This window comes from Homalodisca vitripennis, chromosome X (genome assembly GCF_021130785.1).
Source record: "Homalodisca vitripennis isolate AUS2020 chromosome X, UT_GWSS_2.1, whole genome shotgun sequence".
Classification (NCBI taxonomy): domain Eukaryota; kingdom Metazoa; phylum Arthropoda; class Insecta; order Hemiptera; family Cicadellidae; genus Homalodisca; species Homalodisca vitripennis.
In genome coordinates this window covers 67,336,163-67,362,270 of record NC_060215.1, presented here as the reverse complement: position 1 = coordinate 67,362,270, position 26,108 = coordinate 67,336,163, and the positions used below count along the sequence as shown (strand labels likewise).

At 30.9% G+C, this 26,108-nt stretch overlaps 2 protein-coding genes across 3 annotated transcripts in view; one reads left to right on the top strand and one right to left on the bottom strand.

Moving 5' to 3' along the window:
* Nucleotides 1-26,108, bottom strand: part of LOC124369120 (dynamin-1-like protein) — a 58,798-nt gene that overhangs the window by 8,351 nt on the left and 24,339 nt on the right. The window contains exons 6-13 of one of the 2 annotated variants that reach the window (XM_046826879.1): nucleotides 25,013-25,159; nucleotides 20,728-20,891; nucleotides 17,105-17,255; nucleotides 14,070-14,285; nucleotides 11,645-11,842; nucleotides 8,269-8,545; nucleotides 5,194-5,405; nucleotides 4,603-4,702 (exon numbers count right to left, since the gene is read on the bottom strand). In XM_046826879.1, the coding sequence (XP_046682835.1) occupies nucleotides 4,646-4,702; nucleotides 5,194-5,405; nucleotides 8,269-8,545; nucleotides 11,645-11,842; nucleotides 14,070-14,285; nucleotides 17,105-17,255; nucleotides 20,728-20,891; nucleotides 25,013-25,159 (1,422 nt within the window). In that variant the 3' untranslated portion in view covers nucleotides 4,603-4,645. Of the gene's footprint in view, nucleotides 1-2,204; nucleotides 4,703-5,193; nucleotides 5,406-8,268; nucleotides 8,546-11,644; nucleotides 11,843-14,069; nucleotides 14,286-17,104; nucleotides 17,256-20,727; nucleotides 20,892-25,012; nucleotides 25,160-26,108 lie in introns of those variants that run through there. The other variant, XM_046826878.1, reaches the window with a different exon arrangement.
* Nucleotides 15,626-16,942, top strand: LOC124369122 (transposable element Tcb1 transposase). The gene has a single exon (XM_046826881.1). It carries the CDS (start codon nucleotides 16,040-16,042, stop codon nucleotides 16,487-16,489), a length of 450 nt encoding a protein of 149 aa, XP_046682837.1. The 5' UTR covers nucleotides 15,626-16,039; the 3' UTR covers nucleotides 16,490-16,942.

The window sequence follows — 26,108 nt, the reverse complement described above, 5'->3', positions numbered from 1 at the left end:
AACCATAGATGAAAGTTACTATGACTCAAGTTCAGTCTCAAACTCTTAAATTAACATTATAATGTAGTTGTTTACATTTTCAAGCCATTTACAAGTAGGAGGGGTCTGGGGAGCCAGACCTAGAGCTAGCTTAAGCTTACTTCAGCCTAGGCAAACTGGCAAATGTCTTTCAGGCTGAAGTTACAGCCCTTGCAGAATGCACAAGAATTAATGTGGAAAGAGGCTACAAAGGCAAAACCATCTATCTACATTAACTCCGACAACAGGGCTGCTCTGCAGGCCTTAGCCAACCATGACTGTATTTCAAAGACAGTATGGGAATGCCATAAGGTCATGAAATAACTGGCGAAAACCAATAAAGTTATTTTAATATAACTGGACATAGAGGAATCACAGGTAATGAAGGAGCAGACAGTTGTGCTAACTTAGGAGCCAACTGTCCTCTTACTGGTCCTAAACCAAAATGTGGGGTTTCATATAACTTAGCACGTAGATCAGTTGCCAAGTGGGTGTTTAACCAACAATGGATAAAAAATGAGGGGAACGTACAAGCAAAGCGGCTGCTCAAGGGAGCATCAAGAAATAGGTATTTCGATTCAGGAAACACTGTGCAGGAAATGTGGTGAGGCTGACGAAACAGCTGAGCACGTCATATTTGAATGTACGGCATTACAGAGCAAACTCAAGGTCCCTAGGTTTTCTTAGGCATACGGAAGAGGGGTTGGAACAGATAAGCATTGTTCAAAAGATCTCGTGTTTTTGTAAAGGACTGGGATTTGGCACAGCTTAAACCTGGAAGAGGGTGCACAATAAGCCAGATGGCTGAGAGGCAACTAACGGGCTCAGGAAACCTGTCCCTCTGTAAAAAGTGACATGAATGTTGCACCATTACTGTTCAAGTAGTGTGTCACATTAATTACACAACACATTTTTTACACAGCGGATGTGATTAGAACTAAAAAATGTTCTTTCAAAAATCGCTGAATGATAGCAGGGTAGTTCACTACTAAAAAAAAAATAACTAGATCGCAACTACAATTTTACACTGCTTTGAGATAAATATAAAAACACAACAGTGATGTTGTTATTGCAGGTTGCTAGTAGCACAGTGACATTAATGTTGCACCATTACTGCTCAAAGGGTAAAGAACCATAGATGAAAGTTACTATTACTCAAGTTCAGTCTCAAACTCTTAAATTAACATTATAATGTAGTTGTTTACATTTTCAAACCATTTTTATTAATTAACAGTTTGTGAGGTTCATAGTTAGAATGTTAATTTATTAATTGCTTTGAAAAATGTATGATTTTTACAATACCTAAATAAAATTTTCAGTTAAATAAACACTAACACAACAGTTATGGATCAACAAAATAAAACTTTTTTGTGAAACACTCTCTACTGGTAAGTATGCATTACTTATCACTTGGCTGCTCACATAAAACTGTCACAAACATTTATCTAGTGAAATTTTCATTCAAGAACTTCACCACACATATTGGGTTGTATTACAATAAAATATTTTAATAAGGTATCTCTTACACAAATCCATACTCTTCGTAAAATAATTTAACAGCATTTTTTCAAATTTAGTTAACCCTAAGTAACTTTCCTGACAAAGTTTTAGCTTCATGGAGAAGTTTTTAATACTGCTGCATGATAAATATGATGTGTTATGTGTAACTTTTTATTAAAAGCTTAAAAAACATAAAATATTATAAAAGTGACTTATCTAGGTTAAAAAGCTTTATTTTGTAACAAGATGAATATGATTTGTTAGAATTTGTTCAAGTTTCATTTGTAGTTAGTTTTCTTATTAATTGAGCTACAAAGTCACTTCTTATGTATAAAATACATATTTTTTATGATGAAAAAAGTTATAATTGTGTGTGTGTGTGTGTGTGTGTGTGTGTGTGTGTGTACACAAATACAATGATTTTCAACACTTTTTTATGTAAATTGAAAATATGTATAACTATGAGTGACTTACATATTCAGTTAGTCAGATGTGTACACGTACAAACTTAAAGAAAATTAATTCTTATTTATAACAGGGGAGTACACTAACTGGAAACTTGGTGGATGGTTATCAGTTCACAACAGTATAGTTCACAACAGTATAGTTCACAACAGTATAGTTGAGTGACTGTGCTGTTAGTCATCAGCCTGAGGGTTAAATTATTTCTGTATAAGATCATTTAATCTCCTTTTACAATGTTTTAATAAGTAATCTTTACACTGAAGCTTCTTATATTCCAATTAATACTACTGCATCTTAAGTTACAATCAAGATACTAACTGAAATATTGAGTAACTTGTAATATAAATTAGATCAAATTTAAACTATCCATCAGTTATACTAGTTTATACTTATTTTACCATTTTGTTTGTGTCTGTTTTATGTGTATTTTTTAATACTATAGTATAATTTTTGTAAGCATTGATCAAGCCACTACCAACGGTTTATAACCACTACATTGAGTATCTCAGTAGTTTAAAGCAGATAAAGAATCAATATGGAAGCATTGTATATCAGTTTATCAAATTAAAATACTCTTAATTTTAAACTATGTGGCCTACAACATGCAGTTGTAAACTGTCAATGTCTATTGCACTTTGTAAATTATGTCTAATAATAATAAAGAGCTGAGTTTTTATTTTACATTGATGAGTTAGTATTTATTTGATATTTTGTAACTGAAATAATGTTTGCTCTAAAATGTTTTATTGTTTTCATTCAGAGAATATACTTAACACATTTTATGTCATGAAGACAACTATCTTATTATCAATCAATGTTTTACTTCTTTACATTACACTGAGTCAGACACCTACTGTTATGTATTTGGCTCATGACAATGAGCCATGTGTTGGATTTTTTTGATCCGGACATCTTTGAGATTTGTTGTTATATGTCAAAATACTTGACTAAAACCAAAATTTAAAAAAATGTATTATTTAGATATCACTTCCTATAATCAAATTATTTTCAACTTCTGCTACCAAAAGTATTCCTATATAACCATTGTTATATATAATATAGGATGAGGATACACAATCAACTCCTAATTATCTGGGGTTAGATCAATCATATTATGGTTTACCTTATCCTGTATTAAAGAAAATTAAGATAAAAACAACTCTGAGAGGGACTCAAACAAGTCAAGTCGCAAGTCGCACACAGTCTCTGATTCAATCCAATATAAAATATTTACACTATATCTTTAAGAATTGTATATCTGTACTATCCTTTTATCTGGTTGACTTAAATGAATCATCAGGTCAGTTCTATACAGTTTTTATAACACATATGATTTTTGTATACGCTTTATATTGCTAATTGGCCAAACCCTGCCATTTTCATTCATAATTATTACAAATAGCTAGATATAGTAAATACAAGAGTATAAATTAAATAGTTTTAAATTTCACAGTAAAAATGCAGTAAAACCAAGGTGTTTTGAGTGTTTTATTAGCAAGATATTTTTGTGTGATACCTCCTAAATTTGTATGACTGCTCTTAATTGACTTTGAAAATACAAACCAATAAAATGACATACTTAGACTGCTCTACTATATACCAGTTTTATTTATTACTTAATCATTGTTTTTAAGGATAGTGACTTGACTTTGAATCACCTGTGGTTTTGAGTTATCCTTGAACATCATCTACTTAACTAAATAGGGAAATCAGGAGTTGAATGTTATATCCATTTAAATATATTATGTGAATTTCATGGACACATTATGTGAATCTTATAGACACCATTTAGTTAAACTGACATTCATGAAAATTCAAAAATAAAAATGCTATTGTTAAACAAATTTAACAAGTTTTAATCTTAATTATAAATAACACCATTATCCTGTGAAAAAAAACTCCTTTAAATAGGCTCAAATTATTTTGATAGTAACACTTTCATTTTAAATTTCAACCTCATTTAAAGAATGACAATTATTAACATTACATTTAAAATGCATTTAAAGGATTGTAAAATAATAAAAAAGCATGCTGAAGGGAAATCCTTCTGAACTATCAACAAAAAAAGACTAGAGGGATTGTAATTAATTCTAGGGTTTAGATTTAATACAAAGCTGATAAACTAATAATATAAATGAATAATCAGTTGACAATTGCTTTATCATCCAATACTCTCATGTACACTTTATGAAATTGTACTATTAAACTGCAATATATACAAAGAATCAACAACAATATTACTAATTATGTTTTATACTATTATGTAGTTAAAGATGAAAATCGAGGCGATTTAACGGTAGTGCAAATTGAAATTTATACATCCTGGTCCGTTTTTCACTCTCGAACATTAGCGGATATGCACAACTTCCTGACAGCTATAGTAGCAATGCAACAAGTCTATAATTAAGAACAACAACTAACCACCACAGGTCTATGTATCTAAGTAACCAATTTGTTTATTATAAATAATGCCTCAAAACAATGTCTGGATATTATGTTATAAATATCACTCACTCGGTAACCTGAATAATAGTTCTGGAGTCACTTTTGTAGATAAAAATAACTCTAAAGTAAAAAGAATTCGTTCAAGAATAAATAAGTTAAAACTAAAATAGGTACCTAAAAAAAGCTATTCTAGAAGAGTATAATACTAATGGCACATTCACCACATGTGAGTTTCACGTATTTCACTGATGATAAGATTCGCTTTTTGTAGTGCCTGCAACAGAAAAATAATTTTAGTGAAAAATATACTGGACAGGAGAGTTGATGGAGTTTACATGAACTGAAATTAAACTACTAATGACTATCTAAGTTAAGTAAACAGATTTATATAAGAATACGAGATGTAAAAGGGCATGTCCTAAAAAATTACAAATAAAAACTTTTTAAATGCTTCAAATTTAATTTGTGTATTGTTCTCTAGGTTTATTGTTTCTTAATGTTTTATTAGAACAAAACAATGTGAATGAAAAAACACATGAATGTGTGAATGTGTGTGTGAATGTGTTTATTGTTTTGTTGTTTTATTTGTTGTTGTGTGATTAAAAAGTCCACAGTTCCTCAAAATTATTTTTTAATTAATTTTTTCACTTAAACTAAATAACAAATTACACAACAGAACAATTTCTAACACTAAAATATTAAGTTTCACAAGAGAAAAATGTGTAAATTGGTACACTTGTAACTAAAACTCAAGGTAAACAATACCTTCAACATGTCTCCAGCCTCTTTCCTGCGTTGTGCAATGTGTTCTGACTCATTGAGTAGTTCGTCTGCCTGGTCCGACTTGTACATTTGAACTACCAGTTCTGATTGTAGATTGTCCTTGACATAGTTCACCAAGAAGTGCATAACTGCCTTTGGTACACTGTCTTGAATAGACTTTCGAACTATGTAGAAATATGACTTAATTAAACGTTCTGAAAGTTTTGAACACACATATTAGAAAAAAAATACAATCACATTTAACAGGTGGTCTACTTGGTATATCAGTCGGTACACAATTATGGAATTAAAATTAAAATCTTGTTTTGCATTATATTATCTACAGGTTTAAAACCCCCCCAAGTAAAAAGATGAGGAAATTTCCAAATTTGAAACTTCCGAATTCAATTTATATGTTTATTGAAATATATTTATTACCATTCTCATGTTCCATTTTGGATTAAACCTTATTTATATATCTATTTTAATATAACTTATGGAACTAAATCCAGATATATTTTTACAATAGCTGCTCAGTTGCTCTGTAAAAGCTTATTACACATAAAATGATTACGCTTGAAGTCACTTGTAACATGCTAGCACATTAACCCTTTTAGTGCCGACGTCCATCCTGTATGTACAGTACTAAACTTAAATTTCCGCTGACATACATATTATGTGGTCACTCAGTTTTACTATGTTTTCCGGCCTAATAATTACACAAAACACTTGTTACTTTGAGGTTACATTGATCTATAATATCACACTTTGAGGTTACATTGATCTATAATATCACAATCAAATTATGTATTTTTGTAGGTTTTTGCTTTCATATTTTGGTTTTTGTGACATAAAAACAGACAGTTGTTCAAACTATAAGTGCAGATGGTCTTTGTTTGTTAACAATATTCATTTACTTAATATTGAGCTGCGTTTATGTTAATATTTGGTGTTTACATTATTTTTATCATTGGATAAATGTAGTAGATTAAGTAATATTTCAAAAGTTGCTAAATGAGAGTCTCCTTTATAGCTTTGATGAACACAAATCTTAGGTTAATTTTTGTTTTTTTTTTCAGAATAATTTTTTAACATAAGTGTGTGCTATCGACAGAAACTAACTATATATTAGGTTAGATTTAAGAAGGGTTATGATTACTGCTAGCTCCCAGCACATCATGATATTGTGCACTCCAAGTTCTGTTAGTAGGGCCAGTATACCTGTGTACCTTCAACAAAATCTAAGTTTCTGCTTAATACTGAAGTCAAATTAAACACCTGACTGTGAGTTTGTAAGTGCAGACCCCAACCCTGACACAATCCAAAATAATGTGTTCAGAAGTCTTTTCAGACTGACTGGTCTACGCATAGGATCTTTAGTGGTGAGTCCTAAAGTGTGCAAGTTTTTCCTCAAATGACTGTGTCCAGTAGTAAGAGAAATGACTTACAGTACTTACAGCCCAGGGTGTCTACTGCTAAGGTGTAATGCAAATCAGTGACTTTTGGTGACCTTTGAAGCAAACAATATGTGACCTTTATCAGAGTTTTTGACAAACATTTGAAAAAGTAATTTATATCTTTATTGTTTTATACAAAGCAATATTTTAGGACATATTTCACTAATTGAATGGGGAGATATATGCATGATTGATGAAACATTTTTACAACAGTAATCTTACCCCGTGTGTGTATGTGTGTGTGTGTGTGTGCGCGTTGCGTTCAGCAGCCCAAGCAATTTTAATAGTAAACAATGCTTGTAAATCAAGACAATTTTCACTGGTATATTATTGATGAAAAGTAAAAGTACAATAATTTGTTAATTTGATAATTTATCTATGCTTGTTCATGCAAGACATAAACATTTTAGTGATCAGTAATTTGTGTATTGCTGATCAACTGTCATCCATGAATATATGCAGCCGACTCGCGGCAAAATGCAATGTAAATACTAAGTGCAAACAAAATATTCCTATTTATAATTATCAATAGGTCCCTTATGCAAAACAATTACTGCTGTAAATTAAGTATTAATTACAAGTATTTTTCTCTTGTAACATGAAAAAGACAAAAATAATGAATATTACATTGCTTTGTGAAATGAGCTGGCGTCTGGATGAAAATGCAAAATGCAAATATCACAGCTGAAAAGAAAACATCTTCTTCTTTGAATAGCTCCAAACCAAATGCAGATTATACAAAATGTTTATTTTATACAAATATTCTTGCAAATGCTTGCATATAAGTAATTCAGAAGTGCTAGTTTTACATTTCAAAATACAAAGAATATTATTTATTATACAACATTATTCTTTGAGCGATTGCTGTAAAAATAAATCACTGGTTAGGCAATAAAAGCTTGGAAAATTGATATAATGTAAGTTTATTTTGGTTTTCAAGTTTCCCACCATGAACGGATCTCATATCCACCAAACCAAAGTGATTCTTGAACTCAGTGTGTGCTCTAGCCATCTCTCTCACTAAGCTTTTCTCAGTACTACATGTAGTCTGTGTTTCTCAGTTCAGTTGTTTTTATAGTGTTTTAAGTGTTATAAAGTGATATATTGGAGCCTATTTAGTAATTATTGTTTTTTTTACATTTCCTGACTAATTCTCTTGTCTTCATTTAGTGTAATTTTAATAATTTTTACTTTCTTATTTTTACTTTCATAATTTTGATTCTTATTATATTATTTTGGAACTAATTAACCTAGGCCTACTTAATATTTTTCATTTATTTTTAGCATTTATGAATAGCTAAATATTATTAGATTAGTTTCTACTGGTACTTGCCATGAGTTATTAAAAAATAAAGTTCTCTCTCTCTCTCTTTGGCGATTTAAAAAAAAGGTTTGCAAAGTACTAAAAACAGCAAGACCATGTTAAACTTCTAACATGGTACCATATCTAGGGTTAAGTAAGTACACCAAAATAGACTCCAGTATTATATGCTTTGGTAAAGCTTACTTCTCATTCTGTACTCTTACCACATTTTATTTCATCATTTTGATTCTGAAATAGTTATTCTTCACATCAATACAAATAAAATAAGAACAACTCAGTCAGTTTTTTTTTACTTACCAATGACATCACAGTCACGCTGTTCCCTGTCAGTAAGTTTGCGACAAGTCATAGTAACTTCTGGTAGTAAATTTATTGGTTTCTGAGGACTAACTACACTCTTGCCTTCAGACTCATTAGGCTGATGTGTAGGAGTTGATGTCGGTGAGTTCTCTGTTGAAGGCTCCTTGCTATTGTTCTCTTGTTGGCGTGGCAGAATGTTGGTCATCCAGTTGCGCAAATTTGCACGGTCAGTAAGGTTAGGACCTTCACTATACTTTCCATGATGCACATGGTTCTGTTAATCAAAACAATCTGAGTTATTACTCTTCATTGATTGTACATTGACTGTGCAATATTTCAAAGATTTTAGAGAAGGCAATAAATCATAGGATAACAACATTTTTAGAAATCAACATGTAATGAGCAGTATGGTTTTAGGAAAAACAGAAGCACCGAATTAGCTCTTAAATCCTTTCTAAATAGTGCTTCAAGGGCTTTGGATGAGTCTCGGATGAGAGCAGGTATTTTTTTTACCTATCCAAGGCCTTTGACAGTGTAAATCATAAACTGCTCTTGTCTAAATTATCTCAAATTAAAATTAAAGGAAACGCATTATATTATTTAGAATCATATTTGAAAGGTAGAAAACAAAGAACTATCATGAATGATAACTCAGTTAAAATTACGTCTAATTGGAAAAACACAGCTTATTATACCCCAGAGTTCAATTTATGTCCAATTCTTTTTCTAGTCTACATTAATAATTTACCAATTGACTTTCCAAATACAAACTTTATTTTATTTGCTGATGATACAAATATACTAATTCACCAAAACAACATAACGAGTATGGAGAAATCAATTGTAAGAACTCTAAATCAACTTGATGAATGGTTTAATTCTGCTGGACTGTTATTAACCCTTTAAGTGACGGTCATTTGTGGTCTCAGTGGCAGGCCGTTTTCGGGTAAATTGCCGTGATCGTTAAACTTATTTTTAGAAAATATTGTCTAAGTGATAACCTAGCAACATTATATACTTTAATTTTCCTTATGAACTATAGAATAAGAATAAATATGATATTTGGTTCCTTATTTTTATTTTAAGATGAATATCATTGTAGATGTGTAAAGATTTTCTTTTAGAAAAAATAATTTTTAAGTTCTACTGTCCGTCACTTTGAAACTACTGGAGCTATAAAATAATGTCATATTCACAGAATATACACAATTTTATTCTAAACAAATTACTTCCTATGCATTTTTTTCTATTTACAAGAACAAAAAAGTTAGATGGGAAAAACTAAATCTATGTACAAACTGTGTTTTTTTTAATTTTAATTTTTTTTTTTTACTCCGAGTCACTAGAAGGGGTTTGTCTTTTCCTCCCATAGGCCCTATAATAGTGGCTTAGTTTGTCATAGCACAGTATATTTCGTAAATATAAAACAGGAATTGTCTTATCGCAAACCCCTCCCCATCCTCAGACAGAGGTCAAAGTCGAGCGGTCTTAGTAGATAACGTGACTACAGAATCTCGCCGCCCGTTCAGCTGGTGCGCCGCATTCTTGTACTTTCGTGCCCAAGTGTCGCGATACGCGATAAACAATAATATACTGACAATAACAGTACGCAAAGTCGCCAAACAAAACAGTGACGAGAAGAGTAGACAGCTGTTCTCTCGTCTGCCGCCAGGTCAAACGAAAACTCTTGGATTCATTTAAGCCAGCAAACATTAGTAACATGAATACACACTATACTATATGATATATATAGGAAATTTCATGGAGAATACGATAGTTCAAACTAGGCCTAAAAATAATGGATGGTTGCGGAGCAACAGCCTTAAATGTGAAGCGACGGCTGTGACGGCGCTTGCCACTTCGCGGCGGCGTGAATCATACGTCTCAGACGGCGCTTGCCACTTATAGGGTTAAATCAAACTAAAACAAATGTAATGCATTTTAAAACAAAAAATAACCATATCAATTTCTTGAAATGTAGCAAATTAAACTTAGTTGATTTACATACGTTTGTAGGACTGAAAATTGATAAAAATTTAAACTATAAATCTAATGTTAATTATCTAGTAAACAAACTAAGTTCTTTTCGCTTTGCAATGAAAATATTGGCAGACTCAGTATCTATTTCTACTTGTAAAATTGTATACTGTGCCTATGTACAATCGATTCTGAAATACAGTATTATACTCTGAGGTTCATCTCCTGATTTTGTAAAAGTATTCATAAAGGTATTCTGAGAGCCATTGGTTGGTGTAAACTTTAGAGAGAGAGCTGCCGACTGCTATTTAAAAAATCTAAAATACTTACACTACTAGGTTTATATATTTTTGAATTGTTGAACTTTGTTCATAAAAATCCAAACCCCTTTGACCGATACACAAATCAGCATATTCATTATACTAGACACAAAAATCTTTTTTCCTTTCCAATTCATAAAACTTCTTTATTTAAAAAAGTCCATTATATATGGGTATTCGCTTATATAATTTTTTACCTTTATCAATAAAAGACTTTTATATTATAAAATATTTATTTTTATATTTGACCCTTAGAGTGCCAATGTCATTTCTCCAAGTCATGTATACAAATTGCTATACAATTTCTTATAGTTTTGCAAGCTTCTGGGAAACATTTGTAAAAAAATTAACTCCCCAATTTCGATAAACTTTTTTACTTGTTCATAATAAAATAAAGAATGTGCTATATGTAATAGAATTGTTCTATTCTCACCCAACTATTTCAAACTTGTCAAAAGTTAAAAAAAATGTAACTATCTTATTCCAGTTATAGGTAAATTATTATCTAAACTTATTATTAACTAGTTACAAAATAAAAAGTAATGCAAAAAATAATAAGTTTTAACAATAAACATATAAACAAAAAAGTCAAGTTTACAATGTAAATAACAATGTTTTAGTGAACATGATGAAACGCAGCAGAAAGAAAGTAAGCAACTAGAACAACTTTGTAGTAGCCAGCAGTGAATGACAACTAACAAGCAAAATGAGTGTGATAACTGAGTGACGAGAGACAGTGAAAGAGAAAAATCCGAAACAATAAATAGTTTAATACTTGTAGAATACCGCGAACTGAATAGTTAATATAAACTATTACAACATATTTGTGAAATAATAATAAAATATGAATCATTGACTGGATGGAGGCTGGCAATTCATGACTACTATGTGCAAAATATGCCTACTATGTAGACCCTGTGGCACTGAAAGAGTTAAAGTTAAGAAAATAACCTTAAACAAAGCATAAATTTACCAATACAAAAGGTGAGTAAATAATGTTTATAAGTAAGTATGACTGTAAAACTTCTAATTATGATTAAGAATATATTTATTTTTGGATTTTTCACATATCTCACCTGTTCAGCTTCATTGGCAAGTGCAATATTTGACGGGTGAGCCAAGTTGATGGTATGTCGTTTGCTGACACGAGTTTGCTTGATTATATCCTCTTCTTCCACTGATTTGAGAAGCGAGGAGACTAATGCAGCATCCTTATGAAAGTCTGGGTGTTTTGTATTTATATACGCTAGTTCAATAGCTACTAAATTCTCAACCTGTAAATTATGCAAACTCCAATCAATTGTGTAGTGCATTACTTTTACAATTGTACAATTACTTTTATGTTAAATTATGAACCCTTATCTAGTATAAGACTGTGTGCAGCCAATGTTTACACAATATCGTAATCTCTCCTCTTTCCACCACCGTAAATTCTGTAAGTTCATGGGGAGACATGAATTCACTAAATATTGTATCATTTTTGACAAACCCTCATCCTTCTACATTTAATCATTAAAATAAATACCAAAAATTTCTACTTAATACATTTTTAAATTATACACTGTTGTCTTCTGTCACCAACATGCAACTAGTTGATCCTGGCTTTAAGACCAATCAAGAACAATCTATACATATAAGACATATCTATACAGCCTACATATTATTGGTTAATTCCATGTAGCTTCAGATTAATATTATCTTTGCGTTCCTAAGCAATAAATATGCATTCAAGATTACAATATCTTTCCATCCTATACATTTATTCAAACCTGTAATTATTTATTTCTATTATTCATTAAAATATGTGTTTGATTTAAATAACATATATGATTTACTTATAATTATATTAAAAAAAACACACACAGCTATAACTAAATTAGCATTCAGAAGCATCTTGTTTTAAAATTTTAAAACTCTTTTATTCTTCTGAACGATTCTTGTACCGGCAATAAACACTGTCCTGAACAAATGAGTAGACACTTGAATGCCAAAAATTGGTATTGGGTTGAAAGTCTTTTTTATACCACTATGAATAAAACAATTGAACTCTTTGTTGTAGATTTTGTTGCTTTTTGTGGCCTATTACTAACATTTATGACTATTGTTGACTTTTTGTTACCTTTCTTGATAAAAAAGACACCGTAGACCTCAATGAAGTTTGTTACAGACAATGGATAATTTGAAAGGATAATAGGATTTCAGACTTCTATATGTTATACAAATAGAACACTGTTTCCAGGATGTAAATATGTCTATTTCCTCTGCTGTCAAAAAAACCCTAAGACATAGGATTAACATACACAAAAACTTAAAGACTAAAATGTGTGGCAACAAACTAGACACACACTAAACGTGTACAAACTAAATTTGACAATAGAATATGTCCGTTGGAAATAAATAAATGTTGTACATTAAAAAATCTATCATATACCTGACTTTTACAACAGCAGTATTAAATCCAGACTGGTGAGAATAAATGCAAACAGTGTCACTGTACAAACCAACAGCTACACAACACATGTTACATGCAAGGTGGAAGACTGATATAACGATGACATGTGCCATATAACAATGGGAAATCTCTTAAACACTATTATCCTTACACACATAAGTTATTATTTACTTATAGATTCAAAACTATGTGAGACGTAATTATGGTAAATGAGAGATGTAATTATGGTAAATGATTGTGTACCTATATTTTTTATTAGATTTACTGATGTTGTAATTTATTGGTATGAAAACATTACAAAATACAAACAAAAATAAGATCATATTGTTCCAGTGTTAGTAATACAATGTTGTTTGTCTACTAGTTATGTACCTTCATTGCTAGTACAGGATGAAAATTTAGTATTTAGTAATTTCAATAAGTGATGGTCAAATCCAGAATTTTCAAATCTCAAAACCATTTTTTAGTATTAAAAATATAATGTACATCCTAAAATTTAAAATCCTGATAGCTTCTAAGTCTTAGATTTATAATGTCATCAACAAACCAATTTCTGTCATACTAAAACTTTTGGAGACTGCCCTAGATCACAAAAAGTGATCCAAGAATATCACTATATTTTAATGGGATTGGTATTTCAAGTAAATTGCCATATTTTAATATCCAAATCCTATTCTCTAACATCTACTTTAATTGATAGACTTTTAAATCGGCTTCCAGAATAAATGTCCTTTTACTTTAAAAAAATGGGTATATATTTGATGTACTATGATGTTCTCTTTGACTATCAAGGGTATAAAATAATTAGTTTTGATGTTATTTCGTTTACAAAATAAGATAAATGTATTTCATTTAAAAAATACAAAACATGATTCATATGGCATGATTTGTGATTAAGACTTCGTCTCATTACTAGCTTAAATACAAATTTGCTAAAATGTGGTTAAAAGAATGTAGAACAGAGAAAATATGCTAAGTGTAGAATAATTATAATAATAATCAATTACAATGCTAGAAACAGAAACGTAAATTAGTGTACTAATACTGACCATTGAATTGGTTGGAGGCAGCCTCCTTCGTAGCAAATGAGTGACTACATCAACAATTCGCTCATGCAGCTTGGGGAATCGCAGCATTTCTTGCTGGCTCTCTATGCCACAGTGCTGGATGATACGCTGCATCTCTTCATGAACTAACTCCACACACCGTAATGCAGGTTCCTCCAACCGCCTTATTTGTCTTTTTACCAAAAGTTCAAAAGAGACCTATACAACATGATTTAGTCATTAAAACATTCAAGCAGACTCACATACCTTCCATAAAAATAATTATATTGTAAGGCTTTTACTGTTTATCCTCTCCTTAAAGGCTGTACCTACTTTTGTAAATTTTTTTATGTAACAGATAGCAATGGCATCTAATGATGGCACTTCTAAATGATGATTTGTCTGATAATGCTATCGCCTAGGCTCCAACCCATGACCTTAAGAGACAAAGCTATGTGCACTAGGCAACCTAAGCCACTGATTAGACAACTAGAAAATGGCTAGAGTGGAGAAACAAATTTGTATAATACCAACAATAGTTTGCTGATAATAGATTCGTATCTACAAGATAGGTTTTCTAATATTTTTGCCTGTGAATAAAGGCTAGTTTTAACTTCATATTTAGTGGAGTTATATTAACACAGAGACTCATGTTGTCTATCAATTGAAAAACCGCCCAAATGTGAACTATCAAATATTTATTTTTTATTTTGTGTCAGATCTAACAATTACAAATATCTTAACAGTTCTGTTATGTTACAATATTAAAACATGTTACATAACATTGCTTTGAATGTGTTATTTTCATAGTAATATTACTTAAGTTAAAACGTTCCAGAATACTGTTCTATATTCTATTCGATAATACAGTACTAAATATATAGATAGAATTTTTACCACAAGTTGAAGATATAAAAAAACCAGATTTTCCTGTTTTGCACAAAACTAATCATTACAATGTATTACTGTCACACAAAAAAGATAACTTTTGTCTTCTGCCAAAAACATAATCCAATTTTTCAAACCAATAGCAAGATTCCTAACAGTTACCTTTGGATTCTACCTCATGTATTTTGATGCCTATACATTTTATCATACATTCAGTTAAATCAGTTTTTCTGGTATCATTCCAATTAAGTAACAATATCCTAACCTAACAAAAGAATAATTATTTGATAATAATAATTTAATAATATTTGAATATAGTGATATAGTGATAGTGTTAAATATTTAAGTTTAGTTTAATTTAATTTTAAAATGTATTATTCATGCTAAATACGTGTTTTTATAGTTACATACCAATGCAATAACTGTAGATATCATGAGTTATTCTTTTAGTTGTATGTTACGTTAGATTATCTCTTCTTTATAGATAACAGAAGTTTGTCGTCCAGCCTAAGCCTTCCTCTTCTATTTAGTTTTAAGTTTCAAGCTTTTAATTAGTTTGAAGTTTCATGTGTACCACATCACACAGGTTCTCTGTAACCTCAGGGTGTAGACTTTATTAATCTAAGAACACCTGTGATATATATATATATATATATATATATATATATATATATACAGTGGCGAACAAATTAATCCGAACAAAGGGAAATTTTGGTCTATTGTTGGGAATTTTCCCCTCAGTGGCAGCCTGCTTACCCAGAATGCAATAAGGTCATGTTTGGTAATTGAGGTTATGTTGCTGATATGTACACATACTGATTTAAGTGTTTTTATCTGGTTATATAAGTGGATTTATATTAGTTTCTGTGTATTACCATATTTAGTGTATCAAGTCACAAAGACGTACAGTCTACAACAATGGATATTACTCCACGGAAACGCTCAAAAATTGTTGCATTGTCTCAACACACACAAATGACTCAAAGACAGATTGCTAGTGAGTGTAGTGTAGGGTTAGGTACAGTGAATGACATTATCAAACGTTTTTGTGATACAGGTTCCTTCTCACCAAAAAGGAAAGGAAAATGTGGCCGAAAAAAGAAAACTACGCCAACACAAGACAGATTACTGTAAGAAAAAGTCAAATAAATCCGAGAATGACCGCTGTTGATCTTAATAGGGATTTAAGAGCTAGTGGGACCAATGTTTCTGACATGACAGTTCGTAGGAGATTGCTCGCAGCTGGGAGGGTTGCTATCAAACCTAAAAAGAAACAGTTATTGACCAAAGCCATGATGTCAAAAAGACTCCAATGGGCAAAAAATCATAAAGACTGGACTATTGAAATGTGGAAAAATGTGATATTTTCGGATGAGACGCATTTCTTTGTACAAGGCGAGAAAGTACCCTACGTCCGTAAGTCAGCAGATGAGAAGTTGTCGCCTGCCCATTTGCAACAAGCTCCTAAATACCCACAAAAAAAATGTTTTGGGGTTATTTTACCCATGAGGGGACAGGAGCACTTGTACCTGTAGAAGGAATGATGAAATCGGACCAGTACATGGACATATGCCAACGTAGAATCGTCCCACTCATGCAAAGGAATCCAGATCTCATTTTCCAACAGGATCTTGCGCCATGTCACACTTCTAAAAAAATGAAAGCATTCTTCAGAAATCAACATATTGAGGTTTTGTCGTGGCCAGGGAACTCTCCCGATCTAAACCCAATAGAGAATCTTTGGGCAATATTAAAGAAAAAACTTGGGAAAATGGATTGTTGCAGAAAAGATGAACTAATCAAGTCGGTAATTCGGGTCTGGTTTCACGATGAAGACATTAAAAACCATTGTTCTACACTGGTGGAATCAATGCCAAAGAGGGTTAATGAGCTCATCAAAAATAAGGGAGGTCATATAAACTACTAATAGCGTGTAAGTTGTTTCATTGTATACTATACATGTACAAATAAAGTTTTCTGTCAAAATTCATCTTGTTCGGATTTAATTTGTTCGCCACTGTATATATATATATATATATATATATATATATATATATATATATATATATATGTGTGTGTGTGTGTGTGTGTGTGTGTGTGTGTGTGACTAATAAAGAGATTTCATTCATTCATATAAACAACTTACTGACCTCTGGAACAAAGAGTGCAGGTCGGGGACCTGTGGCATTTCTAATAGCAGTGAGAATGTCCAACTTAGTTAGACCAACCAAAGGGTGGAGGGAATCCAGTGTGCGGCCAAATATCTCATGGAAGATATAACATATTCTCGCACCACCACACCTACAAGAGAATGAATAGAATAGCAATGTTTACAGTTTATATTATGTTGTATTGCAATAGTCAATATTCATACCAGTATTTATCTAACAAACTAAATCCATTCTCTCGACTTTCCATATAATTGCATGCAGGTACACATTTATACACATACAAGCATTGCTGGGATTAACTCCAAGGATTGCAATACCGTCACAAATATCAAATGTGCTCAGTGAACTCACCAGCTGAGTAAAAAGCACAGGACACAAGGTAGTTTTAATTGGGGTTAAACACTTTTTTATTGGTTTCTAAATTTAGTGCTTTAGAGACTCTTAATGAGCTTGTATACATGTTTAACTCTGACCTGTGTCAATAAACACTTAAATCGATAGTAAAATGATAGTCTAAAATATACTAACTGGGTAGAATTAACAAACTGAGCTTCCTGAAGGCACTTAACTCAACCCTCTATTGTTCAAATTTGTGATGATTTAAATAACTTTTATTGCAGTTTGAATACTCTTTCCAATTTTGATATGGCACAACAGCCCTGCAGAGAAATATCATAGGACAGGTATGGAAATATTGATCTGTAGTAAGCAAGCCATCATCAAAACATCTGAGGTACAAAGCTTTGAGGGACAAAAATTTCAGATGGCAATTTAACACACTGTATGTATACACTTTAAATGTGAACTTTCCAGGTTAACCCTTTATCTAGATGTATTCCTAGAAATTTATCAGAAGTAATTAGGAAACACCAAATATTAGAATCAACGTGATGTTTTCCATACATTAATATTACGTGCTAGAAAGGTTCATCTACAATCATATTCTCAACATTCTTAACCCTAGAACTGGTGCAGATACATGTATGTGTGAGCACTATCACTTTCAAAATCTGGTATACCCACAAATGACGTGTAAAAATTTCAATCGCTAATAAAACAACTTTTATGAGTCAATGACAATGTTTTTGGTACCAATGGAAAGAAGAGATTCCAATGTGTAGAAATCAATTAGACAAATTTCATTGAAACAAATATGGTAGGAAATTTAATGAAATTGATAAAATAATTGTCTAGTAAATTTTGTACAACTATACTGGTTTTTTGTTATTTGACTTTAAAAATTTTCAACAGATAACATTTGTTAATATTAAAGAAAATAACACAATTATTTATTTTTAATTTTTTCTTGGCTATTTATACCTATGTGCTAAATTTGGTTTCATAATCTTAACTAGTTTTAGAGATAATAATTTTTGATACAAAATGGCGGCTAGCGGCTAAACGAGATATTTCTTGACCTATGTTTATACAAAATGTTTTGTTTGAAATGATGAATACTACCACCCATAGAAGTTTGTGAAACCTTTTGTAAACACCCTGTGTATGTGGATAATATATATATATAGTAAAATCAATTCACATATCTTTTCTGCATGTAATGTCGGTCACTCATACCAAACATTTAACATAATTAGCAGAGCAATAATACAATAACCAAACAATAGAGCATGGAAAATAATACATTTGGGTCCAATATGGTAGCCCATAAAGGAGCATAAAAGGCATCAAAAATTAAATATGTACTAATTTGTAACACCGGTTCTCGTAACGGTAGTCCCATAACTTCGATAAACAGGGACTGCTGTTATGAGGATCGCCATTTTCTTATGCATAAACATCAGAGATATATGTATATTGTTATTATTAACTAATAACAACAAACAATAATTCCAGAATGTAATATTTAAATATTATTATAATTTTACAAACATATATCAAGGTTAAATGTGCCTAGTAAATTTTTATTTTGATAGTTCTTTGAATGCTATAGGTAAATATTACCCCAAACCTACAAGGGCCTTTTTTTTATTCGACCTCCGATCTAACGCCATGACGGCTAGACACATGGCAGGTCCGCAGTGTGGGTAGTAGTCAATCGCGCATATTCCTTGCTACAACATCTGTCACTGTCGAGATCAAGTAGCTAATTTGCGATGAGATGCAGTCACATAAACATGGCCGACTCTATTGATTCTTGATTCTTCCACCAAATGTGAATTAAGGAGTAAGGGAGAAGTGCAGCAGAAAACCATAGGAGAATGTGCCGTCTTTATTAAGAAAACATTATGGGTGATAGTATTGTACGTGAGTGGTGTAGAAAGCCAAATATGTTGACTGGCACTCACAAAAATCAATGAATGGCTTCAGCTTTGACATTTCTCAAACTGATCCTTGAATTTGACATTCGGCCATCTTTAAAGTTTTGATACGATTCATGCACAAACCATCACTCACAATGTCTTCACCGTAAACATAGCACTATTCCCTTCTGCTTGCAGGAAACAAATAACAATCCAGTTTACATTTGGCAGGAGTTGTAAGTAATCATTCAATCAATAGAGGCATCCATGTTTATACAACTGAAGTAAAGTGCAAACTGACTACTTGAACTTGACAGCGACAAATGTTATAGCAGGAAAGATGGGTGATCTACTTCTGTGTATACTGCAGACCTGCCACATGTCTAGGCCATCATGGTGTGACATCAGAGGTTGAAAAAAAAACAACCCTTGTATTAGTTTATATTAAAGAATAATTGTGTTTTTTAAACATTGTAAATATTGTAATTAATTATGTAGATAAGAATAAGTTTCTACTATCATTTCTTACATTTACCAATGCTCGTTATGTTCCCTCATGTGTGAAAAATAAGACATTTACTATTTATACATATATATACAGGGTGTAACAAAAAAGGTTGAGCTGGCTATATATTTGGAGATTCTAAGTGCGATTTTAAGCTAAAAAATAAAGAATTTTTTTTCAAATTTCCACTTTGTTTAGCAGCTATTTTGTTCTCTTTATTAAAACAATTTTATCTTTGTTGTTATCTTTAGGATTATTACAAAGCTTGGTAAACGGGTCCATATCAGAAGTTATTATGTCAGGAAAAAATATTTCTACATCAGTTTTAATATTTTCAAAACGAGGGCTATTTAATTTTTGTTCTATAAAATATCTGATAAACCACTGTTTATAAAAATGTTATAAGACACAAAACCGTTTTTAAATAACTTTTCCTTTCCAAGGATACCTCAACGCTTAAAGAAATAACTATTTAATAGAAGATTTTGTATTACACCTGCAAACTAAATGGCCCAATATTTGACAGTATTTAAACAGTCAGTTTCAGTGTTGCATTTTAATTACAGCTGATTTAAACAACAGTTAGTTAATTTTGTGAAACATTTCAACAAATCTGTTTGGAATTACTCTCTCTCTCTCTCTCTCTCTGGATGTCACAATTATGATTGAATGTTACTTAAGTTATTGTGTTAAAGCAAGCGTTTTAGTTACATTAAGTAAAACCATAAAATCTAAAAAGTAAATAACACTTCACAGTAAATTCAATATTCTAATATAAATAATAGCAATAAAATAATACAATACAACTAAAGTAATAGCAGTTATCAAGTACTAACAGTTCAGTAGTCTCAATGTTTCTAGCAGTCCCCTCAATAGTAGCACAATATGCAGATGCAAACTTGGTGATGATTTGCAACAAAGTCTGGCTTTTGTCACAAACATCATCTCCAAATGAATTGAGCAGTGACTGGAATTGTGAGACCATCACATTTACTCGGGTCTGAAAACAAAATATTATGGTTTCAATTGTTAAATAAAAAATGAAATTATCTGAGAATTCATCTGACAGCCTAATTCAACCTCAGTAAAGTCTAAGAATATCCACCCACTTGCCTGCACAGAAACCACAACAAATATAGAACAATATTTTTGATTGTTTTCATAGAATAGTATATAAACTGAAATAAAAAAAATTAATAAAAATCTTACAAACAGAAAGTTGTATAAATTGTTAATTGAGTTTAATATTGAAATACTTATAAATTATGTTTATACATCTTACATTCTGATTATGATTTGTAATACAGGTTCAATTTTTCAAATTGCTAATCTAAAACATTATTCTTAAATTTAAAATGTAAATATTAAAGTGATTGAATAAGATAAGGAGACTCAGGTTACACATTGGGAGGTTGGTTTCTCTTCTGAAAACAGAAACTGAATTGGAACATAAGTACTCAATGATTCTCATTTATTACTGGTAAAGATTACATTGCAATTTGTCATACATTGTCACACTTAAAACACATCACTGTACACTTCAATGTTAAGAGCAATACAATCCTCCAGTTCATCAAGATCTTTAAAAGAAGCAATACATTAAATAAATTAAAACAAATCAATTAATTAATTAAAAACTAATTACAACACAGATAACAGAATTTACTAAGATCAACAATAATTGTTTTATTCATGATTAATCACAAAAAAACTCATCCACTTCATAAAACAGGTGTTCCAAAAGGAAAAAGCTAATTTGTCTTTTAAAAATACCAAATGGCAGTGATCTTAATCTATTTGGCAGTGCATTCCATAGTATTGGTCCAAGAAATAATGTTGCTAATGAATATTGTTTGGAAGTTTTTTGGTTACAATATTGTTTGCGCACCTTGTGTAATATTGGTGGATGTTTTTTTATATGTTAAGTTGTTTGATGTAGCCATATAAAGCAACAATTTATACACAACTAAACAAGGGACTGTCATAATATGAACTTCTTGAAATTTTTGTTTACATGAATCCTTATAGCCAAAATAACGTACTGCTTTTTTTGTATTAATAACATTTTATTAATGTTCTTTTTAAATGTATTCCCCCATATTTCAATACCATAAACCAATTGAGAGTAAAAAATGCATAATATACCGTTTTAAGAGTTTTTTCATTGCAGAATTCAGACAGTTTTCTAATCATAAATATTGCTTTAGATAACTTTAAACAAAGAGTAGTTATATGGTCATTCCAAGTTAAATTTTTGTCGATAATCAATCCGAGAAATTTAGTAGAACCATACATTGGTATTACTAAATTGTCAACTGCTATTTGAATTGCAAAGGAAGATTTTTTATTTGAAGTAAAATGTACAGCTGTTGATTTATTTGCATTTACTGTTAAACATTTTTCATTAAAGTATTGCATTATATTGTTAATTTGTATATTTGCTATGATTTATAAATCCTTCAAAGTTTTGTGTTTATATAGTGTAGATGTGTCATCTGCATATAAAATTGTCTGGTTAGGATTACTTACATTTACAATGTCATTAATACATATTAAAAATAGCAATAGACCAAGAACGGAACCCTGGGGCGAACCACACTTAATGTCTGCTCTTTTAGATGTGACTTCAGCCTAATCATTTTTTATAGTGACAAACCTGTTTCCGACAGACTTAGTAAGATTTCAGTAAATCATGAGGTGTCCCTCTTATTCCATAGTGTTCTAATTGATTAAGCAAAATATTTATATAAGTAAAATATTTTGTGTACACTGAGCACTTTATGAGCCACAAAAAGAGAAATAACTGGTTTTCAATTTTCAAATATCCTGTTACCAAATTTCAGAGATGAAGATGTTGAACTTTAACTGATATCTGTTTTATAATAAATACTGTTCTATATTTACTCACAGTGCATATCTACAAGTATACGCTGCGCTACAGTGTATGCGTTATTCAGTTCTTTTACCAGTCCTTAAGTAAGCCTGCACATGAGACGAGTGTTTAAAAACGAATTTAGCCTGATATTTAGAGTACATAGCCTACTGATAGCTAACTCCAGCCCCTTAACTAGGATTGATTGATATGACTGGGTAATGTTTTTACGTTTGTTGTAAAATAGTAATTGAAGTAGGTTATGTTGTGCTAGCCAAGTGTTGGGTAACTGATTTATCTTTGTATTTGTTTTTTACAGCTTGCCAGTTGCCATACATACGGATATGTAGGTCATCATTTGTTACGACTACGTGCTCAGTACATCAGTCCCAACTGAAATGTTGGAAGTTTATCTATCAGTGCGTAACCAAATTCAGACATCTGATCTAAGCTTCTTGGCCTAAAATAATAAAATAATTTTACCCTCACATGCAGGTGTATTTAAGAACTGGAAACAAGAATTGTATTTTGTATACTGTGAGTGAATTAGTATGGTATTTATAAAAGTCATCAGTGAAGTGAAATCTCTTTTTCTCTATAATTTAGCAACACTGCATATACCAAAATTGAAAACCTGTAATCTGTCTTTTTGTGGTTGACAAATTAGTAGTTTGGTAGCCACGAAACTTCCACTTTCTTCCAACCTAGTTTTTCTATTTGATGAAGAATCCTTTAATTTAGTAATGCTAAGCTAATATATCCTATTAATAACACCTGGTTTTAAATCCTTTAACAACAAATTTGTAATTTTATACTCAGATATGACATTTTTTATATAAACTAAAACGAAGTCTGAGGGCAATCAAAGGTACTGCCTGTAACTCTTAATAGTAACTAGCATTTCCAATGTCTTGGAATTCATTTTTAGTTAATATTTAAAGTACACAATTGTAATTAATTCGATAACAAACTAACTAAAAATAGCATTGATCAGTTTAAAATCAGGTTAATGCATATATAAAACATAACTTATTTATATTTACAAGAAATAAAATAAAATTCAGAATTAAGAGTGTTAACAATTTATTAACATTTAACCCTTTCCGGGCCAGGCGGCAATATATTGCCGCCTTGATATTCGTCGTTTTCTTAAATAAATACGACGTCAAATGATTAAAGTTTTATGTTTTTTTATTCCCTGGTATATTTGTAGATAATTAATAGGAATATTATTTTTATTTTGGGGGTCTATGCATTTTTATTTCGTAATTGTCTCGTGACATTATCAGCTGACTCAATCTATTGTTGTTAATTCTTGATGCTTTAGTGTAATCGTACCATTGTATGCTGGATTCTTCTTCATTATTTTATTTTGTGGTTGTAAATATTAGTAGTGTTAGTAGTTACCTGCTTAGCTATTGTGTGTAGTAGTTACAATGACTGACAATTTGCGATCTGACGGGAGTGAAATTGTAAGTAGCATATTTGTAAATAGAAAAAGTGTAAATAAATTTCAAATAAAATTGTGTAAATATTTCTTGGTAAATAGTGTTCTTAACTGTATTGAAACTGTTTATGGATCCTACAATCATCTGTTTACCAGTACATCCATAATGTGAATATTTATTTTAAGTTTCTTGCAGTGTAAGAGTAGTTGCTTTATCATTTATAAAATGTTGCGAAGTACAATAATGCGTATTTATACAAAATGTGTCATAAAAAATTTATTTATGAGAGAAATAACACAAAATTTTGTATGGTTGTTCCTTTCTAAATGTAAAATATAATAACATAGCTTCCCACAGTAAAATTATTTTTCCTTTTTTAGTTATTTACAAAAAAAATACAAAAATAAAATTTTTTTTACGTAATCCATTAAAACATTATTTTTTTTTTAATTTTAAATGACTTAAAACTACATCTATATATTTTTTTGTTGATAGTATATATCTCTACGAGTAATTTGGTGCAACTTTTAGGTCATTCTCTAATTTTTATGAAAAGTTATAAATTTTAATCTAAGAGACTGCAAAATCGCCAATTTTAGCCTGGCACTTTTGACTAGTCACAAGGGGATATGACATGTGAAAAAATTTTGCAACATCTCATATTTGGTCCTGGCCCTGAAAGGGTTAAATTGTTTACTTTACGTATAAAGCAAATAGTGAATGATGTAGACTTCAACTACACTCACGTTGTGATTTATTTATTAACAATCATTGAGTTAATAATAAATAAGATTAAAATACCTTGAGATCAGGCAGGCAGTCACGTATGTGATGCATAAGTAGTCGGTTCAACGTCTTGGCCAGATACGGGGTTCCGTTGCGGTTTGCTAAAGTGGGATACTTGCGCTGCAGGAATGTAGCCTCATCCCGCAATGCATCCTTGATAGACTGTAATAATATTTCTTGCTGATTGTCTGCATGTAAATGGACTTAGCATATGCAATATATAAGTTTTACATATCTCTGTAGACATGAAATTGGCAAGAAGGTGCAAAACTTAAATACTTTAATCTTTCATGAATATGACTGTAATAATCCCTTTTGTTACCCAGAAGCCAGCCTAGTTTTATTGGTCCAGTACGCCCCACATTCTCTGGCCAATAATGAAATTTATTTCATTAATATGATATGGATAATGTCAATATTAAAGCATAAAAAAGATTTAAAAATATTGTAATACAATAAATATGAATTAATTGTTAGCTGCTTATGTCTACCTATGTCTTAAAACATCCCTTACAAGATCATCTCTTCCTTTAAGAAAATAAGAAGGATTCTATAGGGCACATTTATAAAGTTTCTAAAATATTCAAGTTTGGAAATTCAGAGAACATATGAAAAATATTTAAATCCTACTCTGAAAGAATGTTTAGTCAAAGGAAGACTATACTGTGGTGGAAACCTGTGGTATACTGTGGTATGTCTAATGTCTTCTTCCCTCTTGTATTGTAATTGTGGAATTAACTGTAATGACTAAAAAGATATATTAATTACTGCTACTGAGTGTTACATAACATTATAGTCATTATCATATGGATTTTAGTGAGGGAAAGACTTAATAAATGGACAGATTGATATATTGCGATTACAGTTAGGGTTGCCATATATTCGCTTAATAAAATCAATTGCCGAAAAATATGGAATACCCCCGAAAAATTGTTGAAACTTAAATGCGTGGAAATTAATTTTTTTATGATGATATACAGTTGGAAACCGGAAATTCAATTCTAATATTTATAAGGAAAAACATGCAACTAGAATGATTTAACAAAATTTTAAGTAGACAATATGTACTACTTTTAAAAACCATTTTTATCAAGAAAGTAACGATTACTCC